Here is a 21,732-nt window from a genome sequence, read left to right on the forward strand (position 1 = left end):
GATTACCAGCCTCAGTCAAACCGTCCAACCCATGCCAGCATGGACAATGGACGTTAAATAATGATGATGATGCAGCAGTTGATGTGCATTTGAACCATCTGTAGATCAATCTCTAATGAAGGTGTATGGCTTAGAGGTTAGGGCATTCGGCTCATGACCATGAGGTCAGGAGTTCAATTGCTAGTGTTGTGTCCTTGAGCAAGACACTTTATTTCACATTGTTCCAGTCCACTCAGCTGGCAAAAATGTAATACAAAGGAGGGAAGCCTTGTCACATTCTGTGTCATGTTGAATCTCCCTGAGAACTACATTAAGGGTACATGTGTCTGTGGAGTTCTCAGCCACTTGCATGTTAATTTCACGAGCAGACTGTTCCGTTGATCAGATCAACTGGAACCTTTGTCGTCGTAACCAGTTCAATGCCAGGTCAATCTTAATAAAAGGTAGATGGGGTGGGAATTGCAGAGGGTTGTAGTTGACCATTCCTTGCTATTTTCAGTGACCAAAGTATAAAATAATCTATATTTAGGTCGGTCAGAATTTTGAAGATTACGATCCTCTTAAGTCTGGTTCAATTACCAAAGCTCAGTTTCGACGTGGTTTGTCATCTCTTGGATTCAGTAAGATAGGTTTCCATGACATGACCAATGACCAGTTTGACTTACTCTGTGATCACTACCAAGACCCTCAACATAAGGACAAAATTATTTGGACAAATTTCAACAATGATATCAACCTAGGTAAGTAATTTTCATAATTCCAGTTTAATATGTTTTTCCTTTTTTTTTCTTGTTTCTGTCATTGGACTGCAGCTGATGCTGGAGCATTGCCTTGAATAGTTTGCTCAAACAATTTGACCATAATACTTATTTTTAAAAGTCTGGTACTTATTTATTGATCTTTTATACTAAGCTGCTAAGTTATGGAGATGTAAATTATTCAACACTGGTTGTCAAGCAGTATGGGGGGGGGGGAAACATAAACACAAAGACACACATGCACACATATAGTAGGCTTCCTCACAGCTTCCATTTGCCAAATTCTCTCACAAGGCTTTGGTTAGCCTACATCTTTTATAGAAGTCACTTACTCCAGGTATCACACTGGAAATTGAACCCAAAGCCACATGTTTGCCAAGCAAGCCTCTTAACCCCTCAGCTACATCCCTGCCTGAGTTTTTGTTATTTCAATATGTCTTGAACTTGTTTATTCTTTTATATTTGGGTTTTGTTTACTTTTTTTTGTTATATACGAGAATTGCTTAGGTGTGTGAACCCCATGGTGATGAGTTCAAACTTTGCAGTAAACAGTGTTTTTGCCTGGGAAAATAACCCTGTTTTGCCCCAGTATTTATTCTGGGTCACAGTTTTAATTGGTTAATGATAGGAAAGGCCTGTAGTTGTAAAAACATAAGCTTCATCAGTATGCAGATATGCAAATTCATAGAAACCATTTCACCTCATCTCCATACTTGCATAGAGAATCAATTTGAAGCAACAATAACGATGATGATGATGATGATGATGATGATGAATACTCTGATGCAGTACCAGGCAGTGGCTGTCATGGCTTCTCATCTTTAGTGATTGGAAGTGTTATCATGTACATTGTTTTGTCTTGGTATAAAAGATTGTCTACAGCAAATATTCTGCTCAATACCACAGGTTTGCTTGTCAGTTGTTTGACATTAACCAGTTGAGCATGTCTCTTAGTGGCTGATATGTGCATCTCTGATCATGAGCAGAAGTAGTGGAGGAGCATCGTAGCTATGTGTTGAGAGGGATTTTGAATAATTCACCCCTGGAAATATAGGTGTTTCGTTCAACATCTTTAAACAACCCTTATTCAGTGACCTTTTGAGTGGGATGGGCTACTCAACCTGAAGAAAATTCTGAGCCCTATCTGCAAGGTCATATGCTGTTTATCTTGATATGGGGTCACAATGTCATGCCCATATGGTTGTGATGCATGTGCCTGGTGGACCCTTATTAGATGGTTAGTCGTGATGGGTATATTGGGCTTTGTATATTTGTATCCCAGTATTATTTTGATGGTATGCACTGCTCTCTCACTCAATAATAATAATAATAATAATAATAAGAGCACTCAAGAGAGCACAAACCTTTGCCAAGGCAACAGTAACACCCTCTCAATGATTAGGCAGAAATGATTTTTAAAATGAGAATATCTGAAATAAACTTGATTGCTCTCACAAATGAGAATACTAAAAATGAACCCGAGCACTCTCAAAAATGAAGTAAAAAACTGGAAAAATAATCCAGAATCTTTGTCCAGTTCTGGATCGATCTCAAAATCTAATCAGTTCATGCCAGTCACGAGGCCAAACATCCCTGAAAGTTTCATCTGAATCCATCCAATGGTTCTTGAGATATCTTCTCCACAGACAAACAAACAAACACGATTGAAAACAATACCTCCGCCTTTGCTAAGGCAAAGGTAATAATAATAATAACAACCAAAGTTGTCTGGGTTCAATCTGAGCTGATCTGGTATTAAACAACTTCTTCCACCCAACTGTTTCCATTCTAACCGAGATCGTTCCCATTATTCCTGTTTCTTTTAATAGAAAATTGATATTTCTTTGCAGTGTTTACCAAGTCCAACTTAGAGAAAACTCCAACAGAAGAAATACCACCTTCTGAAGTGTATCTCATCCCCAAGTCAGGCACTGCTGACTGGAGCAAAGCATCAGATGAACAAAAAGCAGTGTTTGAAGCTGGAATGAAGAAGTTAAGAAAATGTGTAAAAGAAAAACGTATGCTTATTGAACCTTGCTTTCGGGATTTTGATCAGTAAGTTGCAAATATTTTCTTTTATATTCTCCACATGCTTTATCATCTTTATTGGTCTATCAATACATGTATGCTTACACAACAATATAGTTTGCAGTAAGCTACAAACATTTCATTTATGTAATTGACATGCTTATGTTAATCAAGTGTCAAGCATAGCCTTCAAATGTTGGGCCTCACAGAAGCAATGACGAAAGGCCAAGACCTCTGGAGATATGTTGTGATTGAGAAGACCCAGCAAGTAAAGTGAGATCCCAGCCATAGCCTATACCAGTGTCGTATAACCAGCCCATTTAAAAAAGTAGCTTTGAATCATCAGGCAATACACTGTGCTTGAGGAGACTTATTGAGTCAAGTAAAATCAAAATCAAAATGGAAATTGTAGTTGTGGCCGATGCCAGTGCCGCCTGACTGGCTCTCATGCTGGTAGCATACAATAAGTACCATTCATGCGTGGGTGGTTGCCAGTGCCGCCTGACTGGCTCCCCTTGCCAGTAGCACGTAAAAAGCACCATCCAAAAGTGATCAATGCCAGCCCCCCCCCCCCTGACTAGCTCCCTGTGCTGGTGGCACGTAAAAGCATCATCTGAACTTGGCTGATGCCAGTGCTGCCTGACTGACTTCCATGCTGGTGGCACATAAAAAGCACCCACTACACTCAGAATGGTTGGCATTAAGAAGGGCATCCAGCTGTAGAAACATTGCCAGATCGGATTGGAGCCTGGTGCAGCCTTCTGGTTCGCTAGCCCTCTGTCAAACTTTCCAACCCATGTCAGCATGGAAAGTGGACGTTTAAATGATGACGATGATGATGATATCAGAATGGAATTTGGGATTAAAAAGTGTGATATGCTTATCATATAAAAAGGCAGAATAGTGTCATCTGATAGTGTAGAATTATTCAATGGAGACAAAATCAAGGACGTTGAGATAGATGGATATAATTATCTAGGTATTTTGGAGTATGACAAAATCAAGGAGAGTGAGATGAATGAAAGCTTTTGGTGAGAATGCCTGAGAAGAACCGAATTAATTATGGAAAGAACAAGATCAGATGTTTTTCTGTGGACAAAAAAATGAACTTGAAGAAATGGATAGAAAAAACAGGTTAAGTGATGACAATGAACAAGAAACTGCACCCTAAAAGCAATATCGATAGACTGTGTGTGCCTAGGAGTGAGGGAGAAAGAGGCCTCATAGGATGCAAGATCTGTGTTGTAAATGAGGAAAACATTCTGGGCTGGTTCGTGAAACAGCAGATTGAACCACTGTTTGTTCTTAGAAACAACAAGACGATACCTTGTCAAAATCTGACATACATAAAACCATTTAAGAAACAAGATGGGGAACAAAGGTTAAACAACTGGAAAATAAAAATGATGCTTGGACAATACTTTAGAGAAATCAAAGTGAATGACAAGTGCAACACCAGGAGATGACTAAGAAAAAGTGATCTGAAATGATGCTCTGAGGTATTGATATGCAACACCTAGAAACAAGCTCTGAGAACTAATTGCACCAAGTTCCAAATAGATAAGAATAGCGAATCACCTTTATGTAGGATGTGTGGCAACGGAAATGAAACAGTTTCACATATTATGAGTGAGTGTAGCAAACTGGTTGAAAAGGAATACAAAAAGAGGCATTATAACACGGCTAAGTTTGTTCACTGGAGATTGTGTGAAAAGTATGATCTTGAAGGAGCAGAAATGGTATAAGCATTAACCTGAAGGCCTCACTGAAGATAATGAATATAAGATGTTATGGAATTTTACAATCCAATATGACTCGGTGATTGATGTTCAGAGACCAGATATTTTGGTTAGTGGATAAATGGAAGAAGGAAACCAGATCCTAGATATAGCCATATATGAGAATACATGAGTGGGTGACAAAGAGCTGGGAAAGATTGGAAAAGTACAAGCTACTAAAAAAGATGAAATTGCACGAATGTGGGAAATGAAGAGAGTAACATTAATCTCGGTAGTTGTCGGGGCAATGGGGATTCTAACAACTAAGTTTGAGAAATATGTTGGAGAAATTGGAATTGATATGAGCATAGAACATGCTTGAAAAACTGTTCTATAGAGGACAGCAAGAAGTTTGAGATTTGTACTTGGGTGTTAAGCATAGTGGAAAGAGACCTTGTGAGACCTTTGACAACAGGTTGCTGTCTGCTCTCATGGAATTAACTGAAGCAAGGAAAATCAGGAGCTCTGAGAAGTGAAATGGAAATAACATGCAGAAAAAAATATATAACTCTTGGACTTACAAATGTATATAACCTACGGAAAACAGCATTGTAAAACACCACACACATCCTACACAGAGCACTTTTGGTGCAGTAAAAATAACAACAAAACAAACCCAGGGACCATAGAGCTGTGCTTAACTGTGCAGCAAAAACGTGCAATAGAAATAAGACTACAGAGTAATAATAACAACAACAACAACGACAACAACAACTAACAATATGGTATTATTTAGGAGAGATTAGTTTCTACTGTTTCGTGATGTGAACCAATTTGGTGTGGAGATTAAAAGAATACAAATATTTCCTTGTGATTTTAATCACCATAGCTAAGCAGGTCTTGTATTAATTCTTTGTTTCTGGTTCCATGTTACTAAAAGAGATTAATAAAGATAAAAGCAGAATGGAGAAAATGGAACTGGAGAGAATTCTGACTCAGAGAAAATAAAAATAAATGTTAATACTTGTTTATTTATTCTGTAATTTCTGAGATTTATCAGAAGTTTACTGTAGAATCAGACTTAGAGTGCATTGTGTGTGTGTGAGAGAGAGAAGACGAGAGGGGAAAGATAGTGAGAGATTATATAAATTCACAGGAACCATCATCATCACCATCCACTTTTTCATTCTTGTATGGGTGAGACAGAATTTGTTGAGACAGACTTTCTATGGCGAGATGCCTTTCCTGTCATCAACCCTCACATGTTTTCAAGTAAAGTGAGTTACACATATTTTTCACAAATGATTGAAAATGGTCAACCTTACTTGTATAATGATGATGTTCATTTACAATCGTTATGTTATGTCCAAACAATGATACATACAAACACTCATACGCACATATATTCACATCATTTAACATCTGCTTTCCATGCTGGCATGGGTTGGATGGTTTGACAGGAGCTAGCAAGGTCAGGAGCCGCACCAGTCATCATTGCCTGTTTTGGCATGGTGTCTAGGGCTGAATGCCCTTCCTAATGTCAACCACTTTACAGTGTGTACTGGGTGATTTTTTACATAGCACCAGAACTATTGCTTTATATCATCATTATCATCATCATCATCATCATCATTGTCATTTAATGTCTGCTTTCAGTGCTGGTATGGGTTGGATGGTTTGACTGAGGACTGGTGAGCCAGAAGGCTGCACCAGGCTCAATCTGATCTGGCAAAGTTTCTACAGCTAGATGTCCTCCCTAATGCCAACCACTCCAAGAGTGTAGTGGGTGCTTTTACGTGCCACCAGCACAAGGGCCAGTCAGATGGTACTGGCAACGACCATGCTCAAATGGTGTTTTTTATTTGACGGGTGCCAATCAGGCAGTACTGTCATTGGCCACATCAGTGATTTTGATCTCACTTGCCTTAACAGGTCTTTGCGAGCAAAGTTTATGAATGAAGGATACTCATAAGTGGGCTGGTTATGATCACAAGCACACAAAAAAAAAAAATGATTCCCCAAATGTTCAATGCCATTCCCTGCATATCTGGTTTTATATCAGAGTGACCTTCTCGAGACATGCTTTAGCAAAAGCTAAGGGGTGCCTTTCTCCCAGTGGTCCTGCAGCACATTGGACACCAACCCAGAATTTCTTTGGGCTTAGTGCCACATAACTGGCTCCTGTGTTGGTGGCACCATTCGAGTGTGGTCGATACCAGTGCCACCTGATTGGCTCCCATGCTGGTGGCATGTAAAAAGCACCCACTACACTATCGGAGTGTTTGGCATTAGAAATAAGCATCCATCTGTAGAAACCTTGCCAGATCAGATTGGAGCCTGGTGCAGCCTCCTGGCTTGCCAGTCTTCAGTCAAACCGTCCAACCCATGCCAGCATGGAAAGCAAACATTAAACGATGATGATGATATCTTTATTGCTACATTGTCGTTAAACCTACACTAGGTTCATCTGTCCTTTTGACAGGTCTTGTATTTAGTCCTGCTGGATTTCTAGCAACCTACCTCATAGATATGTGTGTGTGTTATTGTCTCCTTGCCTTGTCATCATGTGATAGTTGTAAACGTGTATCACCAACATACAAGTAGTGTTATTCATTGCCAATCTTCCATGAAAACATGTCTGGTCATGAGGAAATATTACCTTACTTGGAAATGGGTGAAGGTTTGCAGCAGGAGGGGCATCTGGCTGTAGAAAATCTGCCTCACCAAATTCCATCTGACCCATACAAGCATAGAAAAGTTGACACTAAATGATGGTGATGATGATGATGATGATACTTCTAACCACTGTTATATAACGTTGTCATTGTAGTCATAGTAACCATCATATAACGAGGAAACAGTTCCAGCAGTGCCTGTCTATCATGAATTTACCATTTACCAAAGCAGAGATCGATGCCATTGAAGCTCGCTTCAGCAACGACATAGGATTCAACTACATGACGTTTCTCTATGAATTACTGTCGGACGAATACCAGTTATGCCCACCTCGTTATCCGACAATAAAGAAAGAGGTTTTCCATTTGAGCAAACATAAGTCATTGCTAGAACCCGACACCAATGTCCATGAAGAAGATGTGCTGACCAAAATTAAAAATAAGGTAAGGACTGTGTAAATGTTTAAATGAGAAGCTTATAATCGTTTGTCATTTGTGAGCTTCAGTCACTGGACTGTGGCCATGCTGGGGCAGCACCTCGACCAGTTTGGCTGAACAAATCAACCCTACGACCTTGTTTTTTTTTTTATATAAGTCTGAGACTTATTCTATCATTCTCTTTAGCTTAACCATTAAGCTAGGGGGGACATACAACAAACCAACACCAGTCGTCAAGCAGTGGGAGGGGGACAAACACAGACACACGCACACGTTCTTACATGCACATACACACATACATACAAACACACATACATGCATACATACACATACACAAATGCATATACACCCCCCACACACATTTGTATGTGTGTATATATATATATATATATATATATATATATATATATATATATATATACACAAACACACATATACCTTAATATCTATATTTGTATACAACAGTGAGGTTTTTGATAGTTTTGTTCATTACAAGTTGATTACATTTAAAGAGATGACAGTGAAATGATTGCACCACAGGCCCTCATAAAGTGTAAGTGTGGCTGTGTGGTTGACAAACTTGTTTCACAATTATGTGGTCCCAGGTTCAGAACCACTGCCTGATACCATGGGCCAACCAAAGCCTTGTGAGTGGATTTGATAGAGGGAAACAGAAAGAAGCCCATTGTATGTGTTTGTGTCTGTGTCTTTGCGTTTGTCCCTCACCACTATTTGCCAACTGGTGTTGGTTTGTTTATATCCCCATAACATAGCAGTTTGGCAAAAAGAAACCAATAGAACAAATATGAGCTTTAAAGAAAATAGGTTGTAGTTTGATTCATTTGACTGAAACACCTCAAGGTGGTGCTCCAGCCTGGCCAAAGTCCAAGAGAAACATAAAAAAAAGGATAACATATGTGTACACACACACGTGTGTGTGTGTGTGTGTGTGTGTGTGTGTGTGTGTGTGTGTAAAATCTGCCTCCATAAATTCTACTTGACCCATGCAAGCATGAAAGACATTAAATTGGTGGTTCTCAACCATTTTTTTTTTTTTTGCTTTTGGTTTCTATTTTAAAGCAAGCAGTGTGTTAGAACCACTAAAAATGCAAAAATCGATTATATGGACCCCAGTGCTCAACTGGTACTTATTTCATCGACCTCCACCCACCCACCAACCAAAGGATTAAAGACCCCCAAAAAGATTAAAAGGCAAAGTTGAACCTGACATCATTTGAACTCAGAACATAAAGTCTGACGAACTGTTGCTAAGCATTTTGTCTGGAATGGTAGCTATTCTGCCAAATCACTGTCTAATAATGTACAAATAATGGCTTTGAATTTTAGCACAAGGCCAGCAGGTTTGGGGCAGGGGTCAAGTCATTTGTATCAACCCCAGTGTTCAACTGGTACTTGTTCCATCAACCGCAAAAGGATTAAAAGCAAAGTTGAACTCAGCGGAATTTGAACTCAGAACATAAAGACACACAAAATGCCAATAACCATTTCCTCTGGCATGATAACGATCTTGCCAGCTTGCTACCTCATGATGTACAAATATTTATTTCTTTATTGCTCACAAGGGGCTAAACATAGAGGGGACAAACAAGGACAAACTGACCCTGAAAGGATGAAAGACAAAGTTGACCTCGGTGGAATTTGAACTCAGAACATAACGTGTTTGTGTCTGTGTCTTTGCGTTTGTCCCTCACCACTATTTGCCAACTGGTGTTGGTTTGTTTATATCCCCATAACATCTATTTCTTTATTGCTCACAAGGGGCTAAACATAGAGGGGACAAACAAGGACAAACTGACCCTGAAAGGATGAAAGGCAAAGTTGACCTCAGTGGAATTTGAACTCAGAACATAACGTCACACAAAATGCCAATAACCATTTCCTCTGGCATGCTAACGATCCTGCCAATAACCATTTCCTCTGGCATGCTAACGATCCAAGTACAAATATTTATTTCTTTATTGCCCACAGGAAGCTAAACATAGAAGGGACAAACAAGGACAGACAAAGGGATTAAATCGATTACATCAACCCCAGTGCATAACTGGTACTTATTTAATTGACCCTGAAAGGATGAAAGGCAAAGTTGACCTCGGTGGAATTTGAACTCAGAACAGAAACTGCAAATGAAATACCACTAAGCATTTCGCCTGGCGTGCTAACGATTCTGCCAGCTCGCCACCTCATGATGTACAAATATTAAAAACAAAATCAATATGGTTATCATTCGTTGTGCCAACTCAAGCTAAACTTGTGAATTTGATTTTGTGGGTTTTTGTTTTATTCTTTATTTTTTTTTTACTTTTCCGATTAAACATTTAATAATTCAGATAGACATCATCAATATTTTATCATAGACGTCATGCTTGTATGCTTTTTACATGAATATGAATAGATGAGACGAGTACACAAATATTAAAGAGATGTGTGTGTGTGTGTGTGTGTGTGTGTGTGTATCATAAGGATGTGAGTCTTTGCGTATGTGTGTATCATAAGTGTATGTGTGTGTAAGTGACTGTGTTATAGTGGTTATACCTTTGTGCATATGCGTGCGTGTGTGTGTGTAGGTGTATGTCTGTATGTGTGCTTGAGTGTGTGGTTGAATCTCACAGTGTATGAGTTGTTGCAAATGATGTTGTCCTTTATCAATGAATTTGTGTGTGTGTGTATGTATGTGTGCGTGTGTGTGTGTATGTGTGTGTGCGTGTGTGTGTGCATATGGCCCACTTACTCAGGGACACACATACAGAAACACATGTATTTACATTATTTAGTGTTGATTTCCATAATGAAATCTAGAAACCTAGATAAGCTTTTACTTTTGTGCAAATATATAAATATCGGTTTGCTGTCAGCAATTTTTATTGCAGTGGGTCATCATCACCATCATTATCAACAGCAGCAGCTGCATCATTATCACCACCACCACCACCACCACTACCACCAGCCACTACCATCATTATGATGATCATCACAACCATCATCATCATCACTATTATCAGCATTATTATTATCAGCATTATTATTATTATTATTATTATTATTATTATTGAAGGCTGTGAGTTGGTAAAATTGTTAGCATATCAGACAAAATGCTTAGCATCATTTCACATGTCTTAACATTTTGAGTTCAAATTCCACCAAGGTCTATTTTGCTTTTCATCCTTTCAGGCTCGATGAAATAAGTACCAGCTGAGCACTGGGGGCAATGTAATCGATTATCCCCCTCCCCACAAATTTCAAGCCTATAGCAGAAAGAATTATTATTCTTATTTCTCTTTATCACAGGTTTTGTTGTAATTCCTGGGGTCTTGCATGCATCAGTCTTGCTACCAGCACCCTACGGTACCATGCTAGCCGTTCTTTTCAGCTATCTTATACTTTCCTGATTATTCTGGCCATGCCAAGGAGGCAAACCTTTCGTAACAGTTCTGCTGGGCACTCTGTTCCAATTTCCTTCATATTCTCCTTGATGCCTTCTAATACTGTTCACAAAGACCCAGCAATAATTGCCACTATCTTCATCTTGAATAGCTGGGCTATTTCATACTTAAGAGGGTTGTATTTATCTTTTTGCCTTCCTTCCTTCCTTCACTATTCGTGGCTCAAAGGGGCATGCAACGTCAACTATATAGCATATGTGGTGCACCTTGTCCACCACCACTAGGTCCAGTCTGTTATGCCCTAGCACCTGATCTGTTCGGATTAGCAAAATCCCAGAAGATTTTGCTAATCTCTGACTCTGCCACTCTCTGCAGTTTGTGCTCATACCACGTCACGCCCCCACTTTTGGCACAGTTTCCAATGTAGCACTTTCACTATCTGATTGTGCCATCACAACTTGTAGTGGTTTGGGGCAAGTCTGGGGCATTTGTTTGTGATATGGACAATGGTTTCATCCACTCTATTGCAGATGCAACACAGTGGAGACACTTGCTCTTTCCTGAGGTTGACCCTCCAGTTCCTGGCCAAAGCCTGGTCTTACTCTTGGTCTCTTTTGTTTTTAGGGTTCCTTTCATCAGCCAATCCCACTTATTTTTTCCAGCAACTTCTGTTGTTGCTAAATGGAATTGATTGAGTAGTCCCTTCTTGTGAAATTCTTCATGTCCTTTTTATTTATTTATTTATTTATTTATTATTATTATTATTAAGGCAGCGAGCTGGCAGAATCATGCTGGACAAAATGCTTAGCAGCAGCATATTGTCCATCTCTATGTTCTGAGTTCAAATTTTGCTGAGGTCAGTTTTGCCTTTCATCCATTTAGGGTCAATGAAATGAGTACCTTTCGGAGTCGATAAATTAAGTACCAGTTGCGTACTGAGGTTGGTGTAATCCCCTCAAATTCCCCTCCCCTCAAATTGCTGGCCTCATGCTTCTCTTTTATTTTATAAGCAGTAGATTATGATGTCCACAGTTCTATATTTAAGAGATGAGGAATTATGCACATTATTTACACTATTTACATTTGACGGATATTTGTCCTCATCTTGTTTGTTGTTAACACAACGTTTTGGCTGATATACCCTCCAGCCTTTATAAGGTGTCTTGGGGAAATTTCAAACCTGGGTTCTTATTCTTAAGGTATTTTTCGATGTTATCATTATTATTGTTGCCTTTGCCCAGCTTCTATCGTTGGAGATGCCCTACGGTGTCAGCTGTTCACTAGTAGTGAACTAAGGTATCACCTCTTATTTTTCGAGCACCTTTCGGAGTATTTGAGCGGTTTCAAGCAGTGCTGTTTTCTGCAAGTGCTCCACCCTTATTTCAGCCCCTATTTGTTCCACATACTTCTCGAGGTTTTTGCTCACTGTTTCCAGGGCTCCAACAATTATTGGTACTACTGCTACCTTTTCCAAGCTAACCTGTCATATCTCTCGACTTTTCTTTCTTCCTTATCACATACCTTGTTGTCAGCTGGGCATGCTATGTCTATCATCCAGAATAGTTTGTTTTCTTTCTCAATTAACACTATGTCTGGCTTTGTTTTCTTTCTTCTTCTTCTTCTTCTTCTTCTTCTTCTTCTTCTTCTTCTTCTTCTTCTTCTTCTTCTTCTTCTTCTTCTTCTTATTATTATTATTATTATTATTATTCAGGTCACTGCCTGGAATCAAACTCGGAATCTTGGGGTTAGTAGCCCATGCTCTTAATCAAGTCTAGGGCATTTGTTTGTCATATGGACAATGGTTTCATCCACTCTATTGCAGATGCACCACAATGGAGACACTTGCTCGTTCCTAAGGTTGACCCTCCTGGCCAAAGCTTGGTCTTGCTCTCGGTCTCTTGGACATATGGCATAGTGGTTAAGAGTGCTGGCTACTAACCCCAAGATTCCGAGTTCGATTCCAGGCAGTGACCTTATATATTATAATACTATTTGCCTTGAACATAAATTTACTATATACAGTACTAATATACTATTATAATAATTATTTACCTTGAACATAGCTATTCCTGATTCTAATATAGTATTTATATATAATTATGCACATAACTCAAAATTTTGACGTGCTACAGCAATTCTGTGTTCAGATTCGTAATCAACGTACTCGATTTTGGTTTGTACAGCACCATTTGTCTGCGTAGCAGACAATAAATCTTTTTTTTTTTTTTGTTACCCAGTGGTATCTCCCTTGTATAAATTGTCCATTTGGAGATGAAGCGTACACAATTATATTTTTTAATTACTTAAATTTTGTGTTTGTTTAATATGTATAATTGACAACAGAAGTAATACTACGAGACAAACAGCATTTAATGAATGTTGTATAATTACTTATTTGTTGTTTCCTAGATTTTGTTGTTCTTAAAAACCTGTGTCTCATATAAGATATAATAATGTCAAAAAATTATTTATTTTGAGTTATTAATTTATTTATTTCAAGGTATTCAAAGAGCGGTTCCGATTGATTGATTATATGAAGGATTATGACAAACTCAACTCCGGACGTATTATAAAGAGCAATTTTCAGCGTGCACTTGGATTGAGTCCTTTGAATCTCAGTGGGTCAGAAATAACTCTCTTGGAATCCAGGTGTTTAATTAACATTTTCTCACAAATTAACCATTTTACCAAACTGTCTTATTAAGCTAATTTTGATGCAACCATTAGTCTTTATATATGGCAGGGTATTAGCATAACACTTGCGTAAGGCAAAATATTAGCTTAAGACGAAGAATTTGCATAAGGCAACTGATTAAGATGAGACCATCGGATTAGCATAAAGCAAAGGTTTAGCATGAGGTAAAATATTTCAAAAGATTAGAATTTAAATCTGGCCTGAGTTGAATTGACCTTTTGTCCCTAAAGAATTGGTAGGTGTCAAGAATGTGATTGTATTGGACTTTATCCAAAACAAATCTATATTATTATATGAGAGAGAGAGAGCCTCCATAGTAAAGAATGGTTTTACTCTTTTACTCTTTTACTTGTTTCAGTCATTTGACTGTGGCCATGCTGGAGCATCGCCTTTAGTCAAGCAAATCGACTCCAGGACTTATTCTATGTAAGCCTAGTACCTATTCTATCGGTCTCTTTTGCCGAACCGCTCAGTTACGGGTATGTAAACATACCACCATCGATTGTCAAGCGATGTTGGGGGGGGGGGACAAACACACACACACACATATATATATATACACATATACGACAGGCTTCTTTCAGTTTCCGTCTACCAAATCCACTCACAAGGCTTTGGTCAGCCCGAGGCTATAGTAGAAGACACTTGCCCAAGGACTGAACTCGGAACCATGTTGTTGGTAAACAAGCTACTTACCACACAGCCACTCCTGCGCCTAGGTATAAACAATAAAATCTATATATGAGAATAAACTTAATAGAAACATTGCCATGTATTGGAAATATTTCTTGCCTGCCTAAACTTACTGTTTCTCTCTCACATCCACCATAAAATACTACTTGTATCTTTTTCAACCATTCAATATTTCTAAAGTGGTGAGCTGGTAGAATCATTGGCAAAATGGACAAAATGGACAAAAATACTGAGCAGCATTTCATCCATTTTTACATTCTGAGTTCAAATTCTGCCAAGGTCGATTTTGTCTTTCATCCATTCAGGGTCAATAAAATAAGTACCAGTTACGCACTGGGAGTCGATGTATGTAATCAACTTACTCCCTCCCCCGTGGTCTTGTGTCAAAATTTGAAAGCAGTATTACAACTCTTTTTTTTTTTTTAATCATAAATTAAACTTGACATGCTGTTAGGCTTTGCTCTCTCTCTCTCTCTCTCTCTCTCTCTCTCTGTTTTCATTCTTGTTTACTCCAACAATATATCAATCGCAATGGTTTTCCCATAAATATACAGAAGAAATAAGTTGCTGCTGACCTTAATTCAGTGTTGAATTAAGGTCAAAAGATTCCCAGCCAGGATCAGCCAATCTCTTTTTTTCCTTCTAATACGGTATCCCCGACAACATTACCCAATATATCCTTCATTTTAAGATGGTTGGATGTGGTTTGAGGGAGATTCAGTTGCTATTTCTAACCAGTCAAGTAATCATGTAGAGGTCCCCTTGTTAGTTAAGTAACTTGAAATGTTGGGTTACATAACCTACAAATTAATAAGTTCCACCACTGAACACTGAACACTTCATATAAAATATCAAGAGCAAATTAGTTAATTTGACCCCTTGAAAAAAGGGGAGGTTTAGGTTCCACTAAAAGGAATTCTGGGCAGCAAGTCAATTTTACAGTGATGCTGTTGCTTAAATTGAAGAATTGTTCTTCATTTATAGATGGAGATTTAAAAAAAAGTTAGAAAGCTTAGAAAAGGTTGATAAACTTTTGTCTGATTCTTTGAGCATATTTGAAATGTTATTTTCTTAAAACAACTGTGATTATCTTTACTTAAATAGGTTTGAATCACCAAGCAATCCTGGAGCCGTAGACTACAGGAAGTTTTGTGATGAAATTGAGTCTGTTTTTACCACTCCCAACCTTGATAAAAGCCCGTTGAAAGAAGTTGAGCAATATCGGCCAAAGCAGGAATGGGAAACTAATATCCTGAAAGAAGAGGAAGAATCAGAATTCATGAAAGCAATGACTAGGATAGCTGAAAAGGTAAAAATCAAATGGACAAGGTGCATTCTTGAAGGTCTGAGACTTTTCAGGAGAGACGTTTATTTATTTCAAAGAAGTACAAAACTCCAATCTCCTTCGAAGTGGGATGATCCTTTGACTTCAGTGCATTTGTTGTAGAACTTTAGCCACTTCTTGAAGACCCCCATGGTAGTCCTCCAAAGTGAAGGTGTCCAGAACCCTTCTGACAGCCTCCATTTTCTCCTGCTTAGGGAACAATCAAAAGTCACAGGAAGCAAAGTCTGGACTGTGAGGAGCATGAAGGACAGTTCTGATGGCCATCTGTGTCAAATAATTGGTTATTAGGATGGAATTGTTGATGGGTGCAATGTCCTGGTACAAATGCTCTGTTTTTTACAACAAAACCTCTTCCCTAAATCCCTCAGCACCTCCCCAAAGTAGTCCTTGTTGACTGTCTAACAAGAGGGAACCCAGTAGTTGTAGATGATACCCTTGCTGTTGAAAAAAGGGATCACCATGAGCTTTCTAGTGGACTTGCCTTGCCTGACTATGTCCTTTAGCAAAGAAATACGCTTGTATCTTATTCAGTTTTTCAGTGAAAAACAGATGCTGGGATCATACAAGTTAATCCATAAGCAGTATGGAGTATTTCATAAATTTTTGTGGCATTTTTGTCCCAGTTTAATGCAAAATTTAATTGCATAGTGAGTTTCCAAACTGTCATCATATTCCAACTGCATTCTTCAAACTAATCCTCTGTGACTAGCTATGTTTATTAAGGTGTTTTCACAGTGCTGTTACAGCTGTCTCCTTCAATCTGGAATAACAAAGGTTGGCAGGTCAGCTTATTAGATGTATAGTAATGATATACTAAAATTACAATAATCTAGGACATTTATAACTGTGTCCCCTAAAAAAAAAAAATCTCGAAATCTATGGAATACATCTTGTAAATTATTCAGTTGCACTTTAACTGTTGGTTCCTTAGTTAAGATGATAATTTCCTGAAAGTGTGGCTGTTACAGGCACCTATTTATATATATCCAGGAAAGCCATTAAATTAGTTTCTGTAGTTTGCTCAGTGAGCATGAATGATTGAGTTGCTTGGGTACAGAATAAGTAGGTAACATTGGTACTTGATATCATATCAATGTTAGTGTGTTGGTAGCCAAGGTGAACCTGAACACATACCGTAGGCTGAGAACAGCTACTCACTGTAAGCAGTGTCAGAATTATGGCATTGAGGACAGTGACAGATTTATTAGTTGGCAGTAACTGAGTTGAAGTTGATTGGGACTGCAGTAGACAATGAGATGTATTCAGCAATTACATGGCTGGGTGGTTAAGAAGCCTGCTTTGCATCCAAATACTTTCAGGTTCAGTCTCACTGCATGGCACTTTGGGCAGGTGTCTTCTACAATAGTCACTGGCAATCAATGCCTTGTAAATGAATTTAGTGGATGGAAACTGTGTGGAAACCTGTTTTGTGTGTGTATTTGAGTTTGCCCCGCTCCACTGCTTGACAATTGGTGTTGGTTTGTGTATGTCCTTGGCAAAAGAGACCAATAGAAATAAGTACCTGATTGAAAAACATGATTACTGAGGTCAATTTGTTTGACTAAACCCTTCAGGGTAATGCCCCAGCATGGCCACAGTCCAGTCACTGAAACAAGTAAAAGATAAAAGTAAAACAACCTCTTGATTACAAAGAAGTTGACTTTTATTTTTCTGGGAATTGTTGCTACTTCGTCTGTGATAATAGCATGGATACCAAAGATTGGAGTTTATTTAGAAACAGATCCAAAGGACTTAATCTCAGGCTGGAAACCTCGGAGGGATCTTAAGAAACCATCATTTGAATCGTAACAGTATTTCCTTAATGTAATAACTTCATCCTTTGCAGTCAGAGATATATCTGTTAACAGATATTCAATTCTACCAGCTTCAGAAATGAGTGTTAAGGAAATTTTCTGCCCAACCCCGCTCTTTATTTATGAGGAAACCAAATGCAGTTTGCATCCACATAATACTTCTTCTTTTATCATGATGTCTAACAGTTTAGAAAGTTTAAAATCATCTTTGTTTTATTAAACATGGCAATTTGTCCAACCATTTTCCAATCTTTTCAGCTTCCCCAATCTTGTTATTAGAAACACTGATCTTGTTCTCATTAAACAACCTGAAAAACTAAATAAGATACAAGCACACTTCTTAGCTAAAGGACATAGTCAGTTAAGTATGATACAATGATTGCTATTTTAAACTAATACCACTTCTGTTGCACATAATGAATTTTTATTCAGTGAGCTAGCTAATTGCAACATCAGTGACTTTTCAAGTACTATTTTCCAATATCAATGACGATGCATTTTATCTTGGCTTGTGGTTGCCAATGGATACATGTTGCTGACAAAGTTCAAAGAGGCAGAAATGCACATCTAGCTTTTTCATCACCCCTACTGGATGATTTTCTTTTGCTATTGATATATTCTTGTGTTATTTAATGCTGTACTTTTATAAAAGATTCTATCCCAGGACGAATGCTGCAGTAAATTTGGTTTTCCATAACATATATACTTTAAGTATAATGCACAGATTGCTATTTCAAACTAATACTACTTCTGCTGCACATAACAAAGTTTCAGAGTTAAGACAATAATTAATGATGAGATGGCGGAAGCGGGATAAATATAGCTGCATCCACATATTTGTTGTGTGGATGCAATTTAGATTGTTTGATTTAATAAAAATATGGCAATTTGCTTGCACCTATCTTTTCAATCATTGCAGCCCAACTTCCAATGGGAAGCAAAAGAGATACAACCAGGAATTAAACTAGAGTCAAAGATTTGCTTGAAAAGGATCACACAACAGATTTCTTTAATGCTTATTTAAGGATCATGTCTTAGAGATTAGGGTATTTGGCTGACAATGATAAAGTCCTGAGTTTGGTTCTTGGCTGTACATTGTGTTCTTGAGCAAGACACTTCACTTCATGTTGCTCAAGTTCATTCAGCTGGCAAAAACGGCCAGGCTTGTCACATTGTGTCATGCTCAATCACCCTGAGAACTACATTCAGGTTACATGTGTCTGTGGAGTGCTCAGCCACTTGCACATTAATTTCACAAGCTGGCCATTCTCTTGATTGGATCAATTGAGACTCTTGCCGTCATAATCGACAGTGTCAATTAACCGTCATCGCACAACATTGAACAATTTTATGACTGTTTAAAATAAACAACCACAACTAAACAGAAATGGGTTTAACCGAAATTTGAGACAAGGACAGAGTCAGCTCACTGAGAACACCATTTTCTTCTATCGTTGAGCCCTGGCACTCCTAAGCTCAGTTACTCGGTTTCCATGGCATGTAAGTGACCCCTGAACAAGTTGTCAATACGTTGCTGGGTCCAGGGTCAGCAATTTTTGAGGGGAGGGGGAAGTCGACCACATTAACCCCCAGCAGTTGACTTGTAATATAGTTCATCAACTCCGAATGGAATAAAAGACAGAGTTAACTTCTGTGGGATTTGAACTCAGAACATAAAGAGCTGAGAAGAAGTGCGGTGAAGCAGTTTGAACAACATGCTGATGATTCTGCCAGTTTGCCACTTGATTATAAATCAGAAATAGGTTCGACCATAATTTGAGACGTTTAAAAACAGCTCAATGATAACACGTCTCAAATCTGCATTGTTCATGTTTTAATTGTTTCTTATTTCTTTACTGCCCACAAGGGGCTACACACAGAGGAGACAAACAAGGACAGACAAACGGATTAAGTCGATTACATCGACTCTAGTGCATAACTGGTACTTATTTAATCGACCTTGAAAGGATGAAAGGCAAAGTCGACCTTGGTGGAATTTGAACTCGCGGAATTAAAACTGAACGTTTTAATAGTTTCTGACAATGATATCAGGTAATAAATGCTTGCCGTAGGGAAAAAGTTAAATAAATGTACAGGTCACTGTTGTAAGCATTGGAGATATAGTGTAATTAGTTGATAAATGCATATTTAATTAAATCAAGAGGTAAGGTACTAAATAATGTATGTGAAAATATTCTGATGAGTTGAAATTTGTCTCTGACTGAATAAAAATTCATTATGTGCAACAAAAATAGGATTAGTTTAAAATAGCAATCATTGTATCATACTTAACTCTGGCCTTTAGCTAAGAAGTATGCTTGTATCTTATTCAGTTTTTCAGGTTGTTGAATGAGAACAAGATCAGTGTTTCTAATAACACAACTTCTATGCAACACCAACAACAACGATAAGCTCTTATATTGACACAGCAACGCTCATTAACGACAAAGAAAATTATATAATCCGTTTTATTTATTTCGTTGTTAAAGTATTTTATCAAAGAAGCAACTTTTAAGAATTAGAGTTACTTCCCTTGTCTTCTTGCAGGTCCGCCAAGTACGCCTACAGTTGTTCCCCCTGATGGAAGATTACGATAAGAACAACATTGGCAGTCTCTCCCGCTCACAATTTCGTAGAGTTCTTGTAGAATTAGATTTGGGAAGTTATTTCACCGAACGAGAACTCGAAATTATATGTAAAAAGTTCAAAGTGCGAGTGGGCACAAGAGACGACGTACATTATATCGCCTTTTGCGACTTCGTTTATGAGTTGGCCAAATTTATTTACAGGACTCCTTAAGGAAAATCCTGCAAGCGATGAGAGATCACACAGGTTTGAAAATAAAATAGATTTCATGAATAAATCAACAGATTTTTTTATTTATTAATTTATTTTATCATTGTAATTATACGACGAAGGTGAAGAGCCCTGAAAATGTAGGTGACACGATTTCATCAGAAATTGTGACCAAGCTTGACTTCCTGGGGTTACTCCAATTAAATTGAACCTTAGAAAATGACACGAATGTTACGATCTCAGTTTATTTGAACAAAGGTCTAAAGAACTAATAACCCTTAGATGGGTACATTTGACAGTGAAAAGTCTGTCGACTATCACACTATCCGTGAGATAGATTATTTTTACGTTTGCTGGAAAAACGATCAAATATCCATTGAGCATTGCAACTGGCACTCGACTGAACGGACATTAGCTTATATTTCTCCAGTAGCTAGGCAGGGGTCGGGAGATGCTCTGCCCGGGACGATGCTTTTATGGAAGGGTCACTTTTGGATCAGCTGTATTGGCCACGAAAGGCGTCAAACTCACGGGGCTTTCCGAGGTGGTACACACTCTAGGTCTTATTTTTTTATTGCTCACAAGGGGCTAAACATAGAGGGAACAAACAAGGACAGACAAAGGGATTAAGTCGATTACATCGACCTCAGTGCGTAACTGGTACCTAATTTATCGACCCCCGAAAGGATGAAAGGCAAAGTAGACCTCGGCGGAATTTGAACTCAGAACGTGACGGCAGACGAAATACCTATTTCGTTATTGCCCACAAGGGGCTAAACATAGAGGGGACAAACAAGGACAGACAAAGGGATTAAGTCGATTACATCGACCCCAGTGCATAACTGGTACTTAATTTATCGACCCCGAAAGGATAAAAGGCAAAGTTGACCTCGGCGGAATTTGAACTCAGAACGTGACGGCAGACGAAATACCGCTAAGCATTTCGCCCGGCGTGCTAACGTTTCTGCCAGCTCACCGCCTTCTTTGCTTACAGCACCTAGGTTTCCCATCCAAGTACTAACTAGGCTCGATGTTGCTTAACTTTGGTGATCGGACGAGGAACCGGTGCTTTCAACGTGATATGGCCGGAAGCATATCACTAGAGTGGTACACACTCTAATTCTGCCACCGTATTTCTTCATCGATATTTTGCTATGTAGGTTTTAAAAAAAAAAAAAAAAAAAAAAAAAAAAAAAAAAAATTTTTAACGATTTTAGAAAACTTTATAAGCTATTATAGACGGAGGATAACTGGCTGGATTTATTAGTTAGTCGTTAATTTGAATTATGGAAGAGAAGTGATCGGAGAGGAACTGAAGAACTGGTGCTAACGAAGAGAGAAGAAAACGACGATGTATCACTTTACTTTAAC

The 21,732-nt window shown here is 38.4% G+C and overlaps 1 protein-coding gene and 1 pseudogene across 3 annotated transcripts in view; one reads left to right on the top strand and one right to left on the bottom strand.

Annotated features, from left to right (window-relative positions):
* The window catches only part of LOC106867177 (uncharacterized), a 65,396-nt gene extending 44,964 nt beyond the window's left edge, over nucleotides 1-20,432 (top strand). For all 3 annotated transcript variants that reach the window (XM_089355661.1, XM_089355660.1, XM_089355659.1), the window contains exons 11-16: nucleotides 530-740; nucleotides 2,609-2,813; nucleotides 7,335-7,623; nucleotides 13,519-13,667; nucleotides 15,511-15,715; nucleotides 20,113-20,432. In XM_089355661.1, coding sequence (XP_089211787.1) covers nucleotides 530-740; nucleotides 2,609-2,813; nucleotides 7,335-7,623; nucleotides 13,519-13,667; nucleotides 15,511-15,715; nucleotides 20,113-20,364 — 1,311 coding nt within the window. In that variant the 3' untranslated portion in view covers nucleotides 20,365-20,432. The remainder of the gene's footprint in view (nucleotides 1-529; nucleotides 741-2,608; nucleotides 2,814-7,334; nucleotides 7,624-13,518; nucleotides 13,668-15,510; nucleotides 15,716-20,112) is intronic.
* Nucleotides 20,433-21,346: 914 nt separating this feature from the next.
* LOC149134812 (5S ribosomal RNA) lies at nucleotides 21,347-21,454 on the bottom strand (annotated as a pseudogene).
* Nucleotides 21,455-21,732: the final 278 nt, after the last annotated feature.

This window comes from Octopus bimaculoides, chromosome 7 (genome assembly GCF_046866305.1).
Source record: "Octopus bimaculoides isolate indiv1 chromosome 7, ASM4686630v1, whole genome shotgun sequence".
Taxonomy (NCBI): Eukaryota; Metazoa; Mollusca; class Cephalopoda; order Octopoda; family Octopodidae; genus Octopus; species Octopus bimaculoides.